Here is a 14,504-nt window from a genome sequence, read left to right as displayed (position 1 = left end):
ATTTGACATGTTTACCTGTCTATAGAACACAAACATATTAACATAATGTATAACAGTGTTGGCTAACCTGTGACAATCCAGGTGTTGTGAAACTACAAGTCCCAGCATGCTTTGCCAATATATAGCAGCTTATTGCTGGAAGGGTATGCTGGGACTTGTAGTTTCACAACACCTGGTAAAGCTTATTTTTCAGGATAACATTCTTCATTTTGAGAATTATAATGATAAAATGTTTTATTCTCATCTATACAATGTTTTATGTCATTGCTTCAACATTTTTGTATGCTACTGTCAAATATTTACCATCATGTCTGATGTCTTACACCATGTAAAGTTTGCCTTGGTACCAAGTTATTCTCTCTTATAGAACTTCATGTAATATTGTATAAAGCTTCAACACTTTAACACTCCAGCAGAGAATAAGATGAAGGCCATGAAAATTAAAGTGTATTTTGAACCTTTTCCGTGTTTTTATTCATGCACTGCATATAAATGAAACACCCACTTCCCATAACTAATGGAGTTTACATTATGATTAGTACATGAAAAAAGAGAGACATAACATTGATTTCATATGCTTTTCATGTTAATAAATAAAAGAAATAATAATAATAATTCACTGGTATTATTTTCAATGCACTTTGGATTAAACTACAAATGAAACTTGAATGAGCAGTAATAGAATAAGAGAAAGATTTCCATCTATACACTGAAAACACACTAATCCTACAACTCAGACCCTTGCTAATACCAGGTAAAGGATTAGGACAGGCAGACGACAATGGAGATGCAGGGAAATATCCAGCTATGCTTGATTTATTATGCTACACATGCTGAACTTTAGGTCTTTTTTCAGCATTACAGAATTATAGTAACTATAATGGGGGTATTCAATTGTTAGCGTTAACGGGAAAAAACGAGCGCTCAAAAAATCTTAGCGTTAATACGGTAATTACTCGCGGAATTTCAGCTCGCAGCTCCCCGAGCAGCGAGCTGAAATTCCGCGAGTAAACTACCGTATTAACGCTTTTCAAACGCAATATTACCGTATAAACGGTAATATTTTTTGAGCGCTCGTTTTTTCCCGTTAACGCTAACAATTGAATACCCCCCTTATACCACCAAACATCAATTGCTTGCTGCACTTTTCCCTGTGAGTTTCTGCCAAAGAGAACAAACAACTGGGAACTTTAAGCAAACACAAAAACTTTGAATAAACCTTTGCCATGGGATTGTTGAAGGTCGATAGTTAAGATTGCATTCTAACACTTGTGTCTTATAAAGTTTATCTAAAATGTAGCCAAATTTTTCAGCTTACCCAAACCAATGCATTCTGTTTTATTCCTATGAGAAATATTTAGTCACGTAACTTTGTGCCTTTGTGACAGATCAGATGCAATAAGAGTTAGGAACTTTGCTACTTTATTTTTCCTGTAAATTAATAACCCCGCTCCAACAGTTGATAGTAAGATTACCTGCAAAACATTGCTACTAAGGCATCTTATGTGTTATCAGTGTAAGGTATAATCACATTTTATTGTGAAATGGTGGCAAAAATCCAACCTTTATTAATGAAAGTTGTTATTTAAAATGTGCTATTGCAAGGTAGGATGAACATAATCTTGGATTTTTATCAGAGGTAGAACTTTTGTCTGCTTGAATGATCTGTATGTTGGGAAACAAGCGTGAACAATAGAAAGTAAAATAAATCTAATCCTATGACTTTCTCAAAACTGTACGATTTCTGAACCAATTTCCAGTAGCAGATTAGGAACAAACAAAGATCCATTGTGCAACTAGTTATTCCAGAAAGGCGATTTTGTTGGCACACTGTTTTGTGTTTTAGGGTCTAATGGGCACATTTTGAAATCACAACACTACACAATAAAAAGCCTTAGCATGCTGAGCAAAATACTGTAAATGGTAAGACTGTAACTTTAAATACACTGGTCAACCAATTTGTGGGCTGATCCAATATTCATTAAAATACAGCCTATCAGTGCAGGAGGATCCTGTGACATCACTGAGGTGTGAGGTACTTCGAAGTGCCTCATACCTCAGTGAGGACACTGTTTTCACAAAAACAGACAGGCTACATTTATGAATTTTGTATCAGGTCACAAAGTCCACTGTGTACAAGCAACAGGTACACTTAAATTCCTGGCCATGATAGTGAGAGGCCCTTGGAATCATTACTATCTTCTCCAAACTTAGATATTGGATTCTACAGATTTCTTTCTGGTAATGTGTTCCAAATGTGCTGCCTCAGTTGTGTCCAGGGTGATGTTGTATTTTGCCAGAATCTTGAGGATGGGGCGAAGTTTCAACCACCATTGCTGTACGGGTAGACGATGGCTAGAAACAAAGAGGAAATAAAATATCAGTAAAATACAATATGCATATCGTATCAGACAGTTTGGCCCTGTTTCATTTGGTCATACAGGAATCCCTCCAACAAGCTGTTTGTTCTTTGCTTATTATTAATATTATCCTTTATTATGTGTACCAAACGAATAGGCATGTATTCTAAATAAGACTTTTTTTTGTACCAATACATAACTTATGAACATGCATTTGCAACATTTCTACAGCCTAGCCTGATGAAAAACATACATAGTATTGCTTAAGTTTTACATTTTCAGTGCTCAGTGGTGCCTAACACAAAGCAATGTATACATTAGAAATAGCGTTATCCTTCTGTTCAGTTGTGTCTGCCATTTTCTATATTTTCCAGACCAGCCATACCTCAAATGTTGTCACACTCTGTCAGACATATCCCTTGCCATATGATCACTTTCCAAGCTACGGTATGGTGAATGAATTATCAGGCCTTGATTACATTAACAAGAGGGGGGTCTCAGAGGAGATAACAATAGCTGATTAATGGTGTCTGAATACTGAATGGAGAGCTCTGCAAACACACTTACTAGTGCTATTATAGAAACTAAGTCCTATAATAAGTATAATTTTACACATCAATACCCAACATTAGACTAATACAAAACTATAGGGTTGGAGTCCTGTTTAGATGAGTTTGACCAGGGTCTGTGCAGCGTATTGTATTCAAAGTTTCAGTTCTTCTGGTATTTCCTCAGTTTTGAAGTGGGCAGTAGCTAATGAGATCACTAGAATGCAAGTATGACTTGTGTGAGGCAGCGACCTGTCCACTTGTGTGATCATGTGACATGAGGACAGTAATAGATGTGAAGGGGTGGTGTCATGATGTGAAGTGGAGGATGGAGGCAACAGGATGCCACAGACAGAGTTATATACTGGAAGGAGCTGTGTGACCCTCTGACCAAAGCAGGGCAGAAAAAATGTGGTATCGAATCCACCTCTATAGAAAACAAAGTTCACATATCTATAGGGTTAATTGTAACAATACATATCAGTCTGATGCTAGAAGTATGCAAAAACTTACTCAAAATCAGTTTCATTTTTAAGTTCCGCCAGTGGCTGGAAAACCAGACTTCTCTTGCGCATTCCTAACAAACAGGCCGATTCTGCTGTATTCGCAAATATACGACCTGCAACACAGGATAACATTTCATTGAACATCATTTTGACGTGGGATAGAACTCGGCAAGATGTACTTTTAAACAAAAAGACAGTTGTTGTCATAGCACAAAATATTTGTGTCTATCTAGATATATTTCTAAGATTTACTAACCATGTCTAGAACATTCCTTTATTTTTCCGGTCATCCACAGTACAGCTTTTGCACCCATTTTTGTGCCAAAGTTCCTATCAAAAGGTGTTGGGGTACCTCCCTGGAACAAGGAAAATATCGGTCACAGGAAGTCACTGTTTTCAGGCAGTTGCTAATGGCGTTCCTGACTATATCACTGCAAAAGTGGATCAGGATAAGATGCACACTCTAAATATATAGGAAACATTTCTTACCTGTTGCATGTGACCAAGAACATTTTTCCTGCAGTCAAAGATTCCTTTGCCTTCCTCGGAGTACAAATTAAATATAAAATCTGTGGAGTAGTTTTCACTGCACCTTTCATTTCTACAATAATAGAAACAAAGTTGTAATTTCCCAATTTAATTATATAACTATGCATATTACTAGTACAATTTAAAAAGTGCTATTAAACTGTATGTGACTTTCCTGTAATAAATATGAGAGAAGACTACTATCTCTTAAATTAAATGTGTCATATTGATGCTTAGAGGGACTGTAATTGTCAGGGTCAGAGCCTGAGAGATCCCAGATAAACTACTGACAGAGCTCACCAATACTGGTCTCCAGACACAGAATATAATATGTCTTCAATTTAACTGTGATATTATTTAAGTGTTTGGTTAGAATGTTTTAGTCGGATACACCCATTTCTGGGACATCAATAAACCACAAATGCAAACCTTTTTTTTTATAATTTTTGCCCTAATAAAGTCTAATGAGTGAGGAAACTTTTGTTGATTTCTAAAAACAGTGCTGTTACAAAAAAAACAACGTTTTTAGTGAGCAGACTAGGCATATATTTATTATGTAAAAAGAGGAATAAATATTATTTCTATATTTGAAAATTTGTGACTATTAGACTTGGTGGGCTAGTTAATTGTTGTCTGCGATCATTGCTGTATGTCAGATTGCTGTTTTGCAGCGTAATATATAAAGCCATAAGAAAGAGACTTAGGGGTATATTTACAATGCGGCGGTTCCATAGAACAACCGCTTCCCGGTGTTTTGAAGGCATTTTCTTCAAATGACAATTTTATTAAAAGACAAAACTTGATGGGTTTTTGCTTTTAATAAAAGTGACGTTTTAAAAAATGCCTTCAAAGTGCTGGGAAGCAGCGGTTCTACGGAAACGCAACATAATAAACATACCCCTTAATGTTTCATCATCATCATCATCATTTATTAATATAGCACCAACATATTCCGTAGCGCTTTACAATTGGGGACAAACATAGTAAACTAATAAACAAACTTGGTAAAACGGACAAAGAGGTGAGAAGGCCCTGCTCGCAAGCTTACAATCTATGGGACAATGGGAGTTTCATACATGAGGTTGTAAAAGGATTTCTAGGTCCTCAACGATAATGGTAATAATGATATGTGAAGGAGTTAAAAATCTTGGTATTTGCCTTAAAAATACATTCAGCGTAATCACCAGCTCCAGCCTTGAACTATCTCAAAGACCCTGGATGGAGGCCTAGGACATGGGATAATGAATGATGGCATTGGGAGTACTAGGACATGGGATCACGAATGATGGCATTGGGAGTACTTGCACCAGCAAAGATGATTAGAAGAAACCATGAGATAAAGAACCCATAAAAGTGACATGAAGAGAACTAACTAGCTTTGTCAGAAGATTTATATTTACTCAGGAAAATATCAATCATGTGTTTCTATCCTATAACCAGATCAAACGCTTTTTCATGTATAAATGTAACCCACTAATAAACGAGCACAGTTCAGTATACATCTTGACATTGGCATGTCTGTGTCTTGATTACTGATCTCCTGGTTAACCAGCATCTTATCTCACTGATATCTGAAGGGACTTGATAATGGAGAGGTAAAATTACCTTAACAAGGTTAAGTCTACATTTTGCATTTCGGCCCAGCCAGACTGCAAAGGTAAAAGTGACTCATAAGCTAAATGATCCTGTCACACAACAATGTTGGTCAGGGGGTAATTGTCTTGTGTGAAATTGTGTAACGGATGGTATTAGGGTAATGTAGTGAGGTTAAGAGGGTGGTTGAGGAATATTATAAGCTTGTCTGAAGAGGTGGGTTTTCAGAGAATGCTTGAAAGTTTGTAGACCGGAGGAGAGTCTTGTGCGACGGAGAGAATTCCATAGAGTGGGTGCAGCTTGAAAAAAGTCCTGTAACCGGGAATGGGAGGATGTAATGAGGTTGGATGAGAGACGCAGATCTTGTGCAGAACGGAGTTGCCGAGTTGGTAGATATTTTGAGACAAGAGAGGAGATGTATGTTGGTGCAGCTTTGTTGATGGCCTTGTAGGTTAGTAAAAGTATTTTATATGGGATTCTGTAGAAAACAGTCAACCAGTGTAGAGACATACAGAGTGATTCAGCAGAGGAATAACGATTTGCAAGAAAAATCAATTTTCCCGTTGCGTGCAAAATAGATTGTAGGGGTTTGAGTCTGTTTTGGGGAAGACCAGTAAGGAGGGAATTGCAATAGTCAATGCGGGAGATGATAAGTACATGAATTAAGATTTTTGCAGTGTCTTGTGTCAGATATGTGCGAAATGTGGAAATGCCTTTTAGATGTATATAACATGATTTAGATATAGAGTCAATGTGGGGAACAAAGGAAAGGTGTGAGTCGAGGATTACACCTAGGCAGCGAGCTTGTGGGATGGGATTTATGGTCATGTTATCAAGAGAAATATAAATATCAGGTATGCTCTTGTTGGTGGGTGTAAATATTATTAACTCTGCTTTAGAAAGATTAAGTTTGAGTTGGAGAGAGGACACCCAAGATGAAATGGCAGAAAGACAGTCAGTTACACGGGACAACACAGATGTCGAGAGATCAGGAGAGGATAGATAAATTTGGGTATAATCTGCGTAGAGATGATACTGAAATCCAACGGAACTTATTAGATTTCCAAGAAAAGCGGTATAGATAGAGAACAGCAGAGGACCTAGCACTGAGCCTTGCGGTACTCCAACTGATAAAGGATGTGGAGCAGAGGTGGCCCCAGAGAAATTAACAGTGAAAGAGCGATTATAAAGGTAGGATGAGAACCAGGATAGAACAGTGTCTTGAAGACCTAGGGATTGCAGCGTTTGTATGAGAAGAGAGTGGTCAACGGTGTCAAATGCAGCTGAGAGATGCAGGAAAATTAGGAAAGAGTAATGGCGTTTAGTTTTAGCAGTGATCAGATCATTGACAACCTTAGTCAACGCAGTCTCTGTGGAGTGTTGAGAACGAATGCCAGACTGAAGAGGATCCAACAGGTTGTTTGCGGAAAGGAAGCTTGTGAGGCGAGTGTAGGCAAGTCTCTCTAGAAGCTTGGAGGGGCATGGCAGCTGAGAGATGGGACGGTAATTTGAGAGAGAGTTTGGGTTGGAATCTTGTTTTTTTAGAATAGGAGTAATCACTGTGTGCTTGTATAGTGATGAAAAGATGCCAGTAGAAAGCGAGAGATTACAGATTTTAGTTAGAGGTGAAATGAGCACAGGAGACAGGGATCTACCAATTTGCGAGGGAATAGGATCAAGAAAACCGGAGTAGAAAGATAAGAAGAGAGCAGAAATTTCCTCTTCATTTGTGGGGTGAAATGAAGAGACGGTGCCAGAGGGCAGTGGGAAGGAATTGAGCCGATTGCTTGTCGAGGAAGAGGATACCATGTCTACTCTGATCTTATCAATCTTGTCCTTGAAGTAGTAAGCAAGATCCTGGGTACGGATAGTAGACAGATGGTTCGGGGTGGGAGGATTGAGAAGAGATTTAAAAGTGTTAAAAAGGCGTTTGGGGTTAGAAGCCTGAGCATAGATAAGAGATTGGAAGTATGTTTGTTTTGCAGTGTCCAGAGCATGTCTATAGGAGTGGTAGATAGAAGTATTTGTGAAGAAGTCATTAGAGGTGCGAGAATTATGCCAGTGACGTTCTGCTTTACGGGAAGTTTTTGAAGATTTTGCGTTGCTGTAGTGTGCCACGGCTGACATCGATGTCGACGTGTAGTATGTAGTGTCGCTGGAGCCACTTGATCAAGGGCCGTTGCTAAGGTTTGCTGAAAATGAGGTACTGCCATCTCAGGGGAGGAGAATGTACAGATAGGGGAGAGAAGGTGTTGGAGAGAGGTGGAAAATTGTTTAAGATTAATAGAATTAACATTTCTGCGGGTATGAGGAGGCTTGGTAGATTTAGACAGTAGAGAGGTTAGAGAAGTGGGGGTGAGCGTGTAGCTGATAAGGTGATGATCTGAGAGGGGGAAGGGTGTGTTAAGGAAATAAGAACCTGAGCATACTCTAGAGAAAACAAGATCAAGGCAATGGCCATCCTGATGAGTAGATGATGTTTGAAAGGATTTATAATGTAATATTATCTATCCAAAGCTGATAATAATACATCTTGGAGATTTGACACACTCATATTGAGCATTTTTTTAAACAAACACAGAGAGTAAAATGAATATGTGTACAGTGTCGTATTGGTCCAGATGGGTCCCACTACCTGTAGGCCCCACCCTCTCCAGAGAGCAGTGCTGATGAACCTTCACCCACTGGACCTCAAGTATCCTTGGTAATACCTGGGTCTGGAAAGTAAATAGAAGCCAAATGTGTTACCCTGAATCTACCCAGTCTCTCCCCTGCATTGTTGACAGTATTAATCTGTCACATCTGTATTTGTAACCAGAAAGGCAGGCTGCTGTAAAAAAATTATCAGAGTGGTTGCTGTGATGATAGCACTGCTGTAAAACAGAGTAAGTACAGGCAGTCAGTTTGCTGCTTTGAATCCCAGTGTCAGATGAGAGCTGAGCCATATTCAAATTGGGACAAGTGCAGGATAATAGTAACGGTGTAGTACCTATTAACTGTACTGACTACCCTGACTCCGAAGAAAACGACATGAGGAGTCCGATTAGATACTACAGCGATCTGCCAAAAAAACTACTTATCAGGATGCAGATGACTTGATGGGACTACTGGCTCTGTTGCCAACTGTACTAAATGACGTCATCAGAAACCGCAACTTGTCTTCAAGCGGCGATGGACGGACCCCACTGTCGTTTATGTCATGTAAGTATTATTTTAGGGGTTAGGGGTATTAGGGTTAAGATTAGGGTTAACCCTAACTCTAATCCACCAAAAGTTCCTCCAACAGATGTGCCCCCTCATCACAGATTTTCAGCAAATTCCAGAAACCGGATTTACTAGTGTAGTATGGAATGGAATTCTGTTGAATGGCGAAGCAAAAGTGGAACTTGAAGATTATACCGTTGGAACATTGCCCAACTTCGCTCATCTATAGAATGATGGATTCAGTTGTTAACATTTCACATTCATCCTTATGTTTTCACAATACCACTTCTCTTATGCTATTATTTTTGGAATATTTTTATAAGTATGGACAACTGCTCAGTACTGTCTCCCTGTATGTTTTATTGTTATATATGTGTATTTAATGACTGTATAGTACCACTTCTCTTGCTCTGTATGCTGGATCTAGATATTACCTTACCAGGCTGAGGTTTGAGGTTATTTCTATGTAAATCTAAAATTAAATAAAAAGGTAATATACAAATTAAAAATCTCTGTCATATCCTTCAGTAATGATTTATTTGGAAACCTAAGTATTTTACTTATAACTGTATATATTTTCGTTTGCCTAACCATTATATGCTATTTACAAATTATTAAACATTCTTTAGACTGTTGTAAAAAACAGTAATAATGTCATCTGAATCTATTATGTGTTGTGTGCAAATGCTTGAATCTGAGTGTATAGTAGAGCTGGAGAGCACACTGTCGAAGTCGTATAATTGGATGAACGAAAGTATATTGGTTAATATTGTTTTGCCGTGCCATTGCGATCCGTACACCACGTAACACGTGGCATGGTGCGATCGCACAGTAAAATACGCACGCACACACTCGCATGACAACATTTAGTTATTTATGTAATTCATATTCATATTGGATCCATTACACAGTAATTTATGAGCAGACAGTATTTGGTTTATTATTAGTTTATATATTATGATTATATGTACACTTTAGTGTTATCTAAGGTTCAGGTTATGGGAAATGTTTCATGTCTGATATCATACCAATCCCCTATTCATCAGCAGCTGCCCGGTTCCATCGCCGAAAAGATCGCATATTGCATACTCTAGTTATTGATGTTAGGGAATAAATAGCCAGAGTGATATCAGAATGTGAAATGCTAATGAATTCATTGTAACTGGAGCATATCCCCTGGAGAGACGACCCCCACCTTTGGATTCCTTAGATTGAATCAGCCTATGACCTGTTTACCCTGGAACCACCCTTGTCTGGACCTATAGAAGCAAGCTACGTCATCTCTATTGTTCACTGTGTAACACTGTACTGTATATAATCATAGCTGCACCCCCACGGCCCTCAGACTTCACTGATCACAGTATTCAAAGGTGAATCACTGTCCAGGGGTGCCCGTGGTTAGCGCAGCGGTATGTATGTAACTTTTGGTATTGGCTGTACTGTAATGTATCATAACATAATAATGTATTGAATTGTTGACTATTTACATCTGCTAAAATAAATCACTTTGTGCGTTAGAAACACAATACAATCGCCTATGCAATGCTTATTTGAAAAACGATAGAATTACTTTAATAACACAGTGTTTATGCAATGTTATAGCTGCAAAATCATATAAGTTACTGACCTAGTGATTTAGGCAGCAATCACTGTACACGCATGCAGGCAGGGCTGTCACACGTAAAAAGCATAACTCCCAACTGTCCCAATTTCTACATGACTGTGCCAATTTGTCCCAACAAGTAGAAGTTAGAAGGTATGTTTCCGCTCAACAGGTGCCTCCGGGTGTTTTAAGGAAGGGGGTGGCCTAGCACTTCAGAAGCTCAATCCAATGTGGACACGCCCATAAGGTGACACAACCACGCACCCTTTTAGAGTAGACATATCCATGTCACCATACAGACATCTGCAATGTTGGGAGGTATAACAAAGAGTGTGCTGCTGTGCCCAGAGTCTCCTCCATCCTGGCTGTAATTTACTTTATTTACAGTGTGTCTCTAAATCCTGACCCCTTTCTCTTGACCCTGTCTCTCTCTTCCAGACTGTGTTTGTCTACCCATGAGAGCCTCATAGGCAGGTGGCAGGCACAGTCCAGCAGAAAGAGCAGATGGAGGGGCCAGATCCTGCAGCTGCCTTCTTTTATTCTAATCTTGAGGAGTGTCCATCCTTCCGAACAAGAATGAACACACCCCTTATATTGCTGCACTCTCTGAAGTAGTGGTTATAAAAGACAATTACTAGAAGAGGACCCCCACTGCCTCCTAATGTCCTCCCACATTACATCTACTGTTTTGCACTGACGGGAGCAATAAACAGCACCTTAATGGTGATATTTACAGATCCTGTCAACCTCTCCATGGGTCAACATGTAGGTGAATTACATTAAGTATGATTGTGTTGTGTTCGATATTTTAAGTGATCCCCAATAAACAATTCTGTTTTATAGCCACACAGTAACACTGCTGCAACACATATATCTGCCTTTAAACCCACTTATAACCACAAGTACAGGGTGTGCAGCAGTAGAATGGCTTTTTCCACTTCTATAGGATTACCCTTATCTGTACTCCTATATACCCCATTGTAGCACCCCTGATCTATAATAGGATCCATGCTCTTGCGGGACAAAAACTTTTTCTTCTTCATTAAGCTGTATGTCTTGTAGCAACACAATATGGGTCAGTTCCTTCTTCTTTTCTTTTAAACTTAACATATTTCACTGAAAATGAGTAATGTTACTGTAAATTTCTATTTAAGTGCTGTTGTTAAGCGCTAGTCTCATGCTGTAAGGGCTGCCCATCCCCCTCTAGCACACGCTATTAAGAAGGCCCCTCATGCCCAGTCCAACACTAACCTAAATTTACAGAAATCACCAGGGTGAATGTGTGTGTTTTTTAACAGCTTAATATTTTTAAGTGTGTTTGCGCTTGCCCTTTTCATCAATAAAATGACCTCCTGCTCCCCGGGTATTCTAGAAACTTTGAAGTGCTCTAGACATGTTTGCTTTTGGTACTGTTTCATGTTATTGTGTTTTTAAATTGTTACTAATTTGCACAATGTTTTCAGATATCCCAGGACACATACACAATTTTATTACATACTATTTTATTTTAAATAAAGTTAGATTATTTGAATAATGTTTGTTATCAAACAAAACATACCTTAAAATTAAACCTCTTTTCACTGTTGTCTTCATTTTTTCCGAAAGATGTTCAACATTCATCTGCCAAAAAAAACAACAATCAATGTTTGCATTTAGTATGCATTACTGTTGTGGTTATGACATGATAAGGGTTTCAAATATAAAAGATGAACTGCTGTAAATAACTGTTATCAAATACACTCAGTGGCAGAACTACCATTGGTGCGGCAGGTGCTGTGCACCGGGGCCCATGGAGATAATGGGGCCCGCTGCATGGCAGATGCAGAGAGTCGGAGCCAGGCCCACAGTTCACTAGTTCCGCCTCTGAATACAGTTTACTAGGCAAAATCTCACCTGACCATCTGCTCTCTCCTAGTGACAGAATCCTGCTATATAGCAGGGGGTGTCATATTCAGCCAGATCGAATGTCTCTAGTACAAGATTAAATCTGCCTGGTAATAACGTTTGGTGCACTGACCAAATGCCCTAAGCTGTATATATATTCAGGGGCAAACGTAGGATTTGTAGAGAGGGGTTTCCATGCCACACCGCCAGTGGGCGTGGCCAGCATGCTTCGGGGCGTGACTATAATTTTAGACAGTGCTTGGCTGCTCTCAAACTCTTCCTATCCCCATCATATACATGGGCAATGCTGCGTGCACTACTGTTAGGGGCACACAGTCTCCCTTTTCGAGCAGAGCCGTGTAAAGCGAGACATACCTCCCAACTGTCCCTACAATTAGGACACAGTCCTGATTGAGTGTGTCAGAACAGTTGACAGACTGTCCTGCTTTCTCCTACCTGTTCTTGCTGCTTTCAATACTTGTTGGGGAGAGATGGCTGTGAACAGTGCAAACAGAAACAATCTGCACTCAATCTGCAAAGTGGCTGGTATTGGGGCAGGGTCCAGTCACCTCAAGCATACAGTACCCCAGGCTGGGAGGGGGTTTCCAGGCACTAGGAAACCCCCCTCGGTTTGCCTATGATATTCATTTAATAACATTATGCCTTTGTGTTCATAGCAACTTTTTGTGCTAGATAGCATGGTTATGAAAATGCTACTGAAATAAGGAGACTATTTGGGTAACAATAACTGATTAAACTGAGTTAAACTGTAGTGGGATAAGAATTGTGATGGGACTCAGACAAGGGAGCAACCGAAAATGCCAACAAAGGATCCACTTTAAAATCAAATTCTGGTGGTGGCAGTTTTGGATTAATCGAGAGAATGAAACATAATTTTGAGGGGGTTGCTATCATTTTTAGGAGAACCAGGTTATGTGAATGTTCTCTAGTTATATATTTCACTTAAAGGTGACACATAAAATTATGTATACCAACTATTAGAGGTAACTATAAACTATTTTATTTAGTGATTAAAAGGTTAACTCCACCCAAAATAATTTTGGGTGGAGTTAAATAGTTAAGAAAAAAATCAAAACAAAATCATCCTTGGCCACTGAGGGGTGGTATCATCAGAGCCATAAGGGAATCTGGCAGATCTAGCAAATGGCGTATCCAAGGTATGTATGATTTTTTTCCCCCCTGAACTCCTTTAATCACTCATCTATTATTTGGTACAGGATTCTTGGGTCTGTGAAAGAATTAAATGAGCTGCTACATGCAGAAAGAGAACGCTTACTTCTGAGACATACAGGAATTTGGGACTTCAAGTGCAAAACCTAAACCAGATGTCATTTTGACAACAAACAGGTTATAAATATTTGTCATGTGATCTTCTTAAGTTTACCTGCAAATCATGTATAGAAAACGGCTCTTCATAAATGTAAGCAGCATCTGCGCCTGCAGCAAAGCCGGACATGGTAGCTAAATATCCACAGTAACCTCCCATAGTCTCAATGATGAACACTCTCCTCTTCGTCCCAGCAGCGGACTGCTTGATTCGGTCACATGTCTACAAACGCAAAAGACAAATCTATTTATACTGCTGGAAAATATTTTTTACAGTAAAATATTCCAACTGAAGTGTCAATGAATATAAACTTCTGCTATACACTATAAATGTTCTCAATTAAAACACATAGTAGTCATGATTTTGACTGAAACCTATACTATTACTCATATGTATAAAATATATATGCTCTATGCATTTTATTTAAAAGGGCTCAAACATATATTCTGTAACATTAGCTTAGCAATGAAGATCCACAAACACTTGAAATAGTTAGGAGGTCACTCAACCTGAGGCGTAAACACACCCCAGGTATAAGCAGGGAACAAAGGCTGGGCTATCTTTTCCATTGTCAACAGCAAAGAAGTATAAACAATTAAGCACAGTTTGCACACAGCTGTATAAAACTAAATATACCAGTCATAAATATAAAAAACAAAAAAAAACCCAAACACTTGGTGAAGAACTCTGATAGAATCAACCTACCTACTTAACCTCGAGATGGGTATAACAAGGCATTATTGATTATTGTGCAGCACTGGTAGTAATGTGTCGGGCCCATATGACCTACAGGGAAAATGGCAGACTTGGGAAGGAAATTACAACAGTAAAGGAGGCAGGGGAGGGCTGGCAATTTTTAGCCCAGGGAAGAAGGGGGGGGGGGGGGGGGAGACTTGTGACTGAGCAGCGTGTTAGGAACATTTTAAAGGG

The 14,504-nt window shown here is 39.1% G+C and overlaps 1 protein-coding gene across 3 annotated transcripts in view; it reads right to left on the bottom strand.

Moving 5' to 3' along the window:
- Positions 1-430: 430 nt before the first annotated feature.
- Positions 431-14,504, bottom strand: part of LOC142141131 (ATP-dependent 6-phosphofructokinase, muscle type-like) — an 86,024-nt gene continuing 71,950 nt past the window's right edge. For all 3 annotated transcript variants that reach the window (XM_075199280.1, XM_075199279.1, XM_075199281.1), the window contains 6 exons: positions 13,632-13,796; positions 11,901-11,962; positions 3,904-4,015; positions 3,671-3,770; positions 3,422-3,527; positions 431-2,355 (listed from right to left, as the gene is read on the bottom strand). In XM_075199280.1, coding sequence (XP_075055381.1) covers positions 2,211-2,355; positions 3,422-3,527; positions 3,671-3,770; positions 3,904-4,015; positions 11,901-11,962; positions 13,632-13,796 — 690 coding nt within the window. In that variant the 3' untranslated portion in view covers positions 431-2,210. The remainder of the gene's footprint in view (positions 2,356-3,421; positions 3,528-3,670; positions 3,771-3,903; positions 4,016-11,900; positions 11,963-13,631; positions 13,797-14,504) is intronic.

Source organism: Mixophyes fleayi, chromosome 2 (genome assembly GCF_038048845.1).
Source record: "Mixophyes fleayi isolate aMixFle1 chromosome 2, aMixFle1.hap1, whole genome shotgun sequence".
In the NCBI taxonomy this organism is placed as follows: domain Eukaryota; kingdom Metazoa; phylum Chordata; class Amphibia; order Anura; family Limnodynastidae; genus Mixophyes; species Mixophyes fleayi.
The sequence above is the reverse complement of the archived record's forward strand: the minus strand, read 5'-3'. Positions and strand labels throughout refer to the sequence as shown.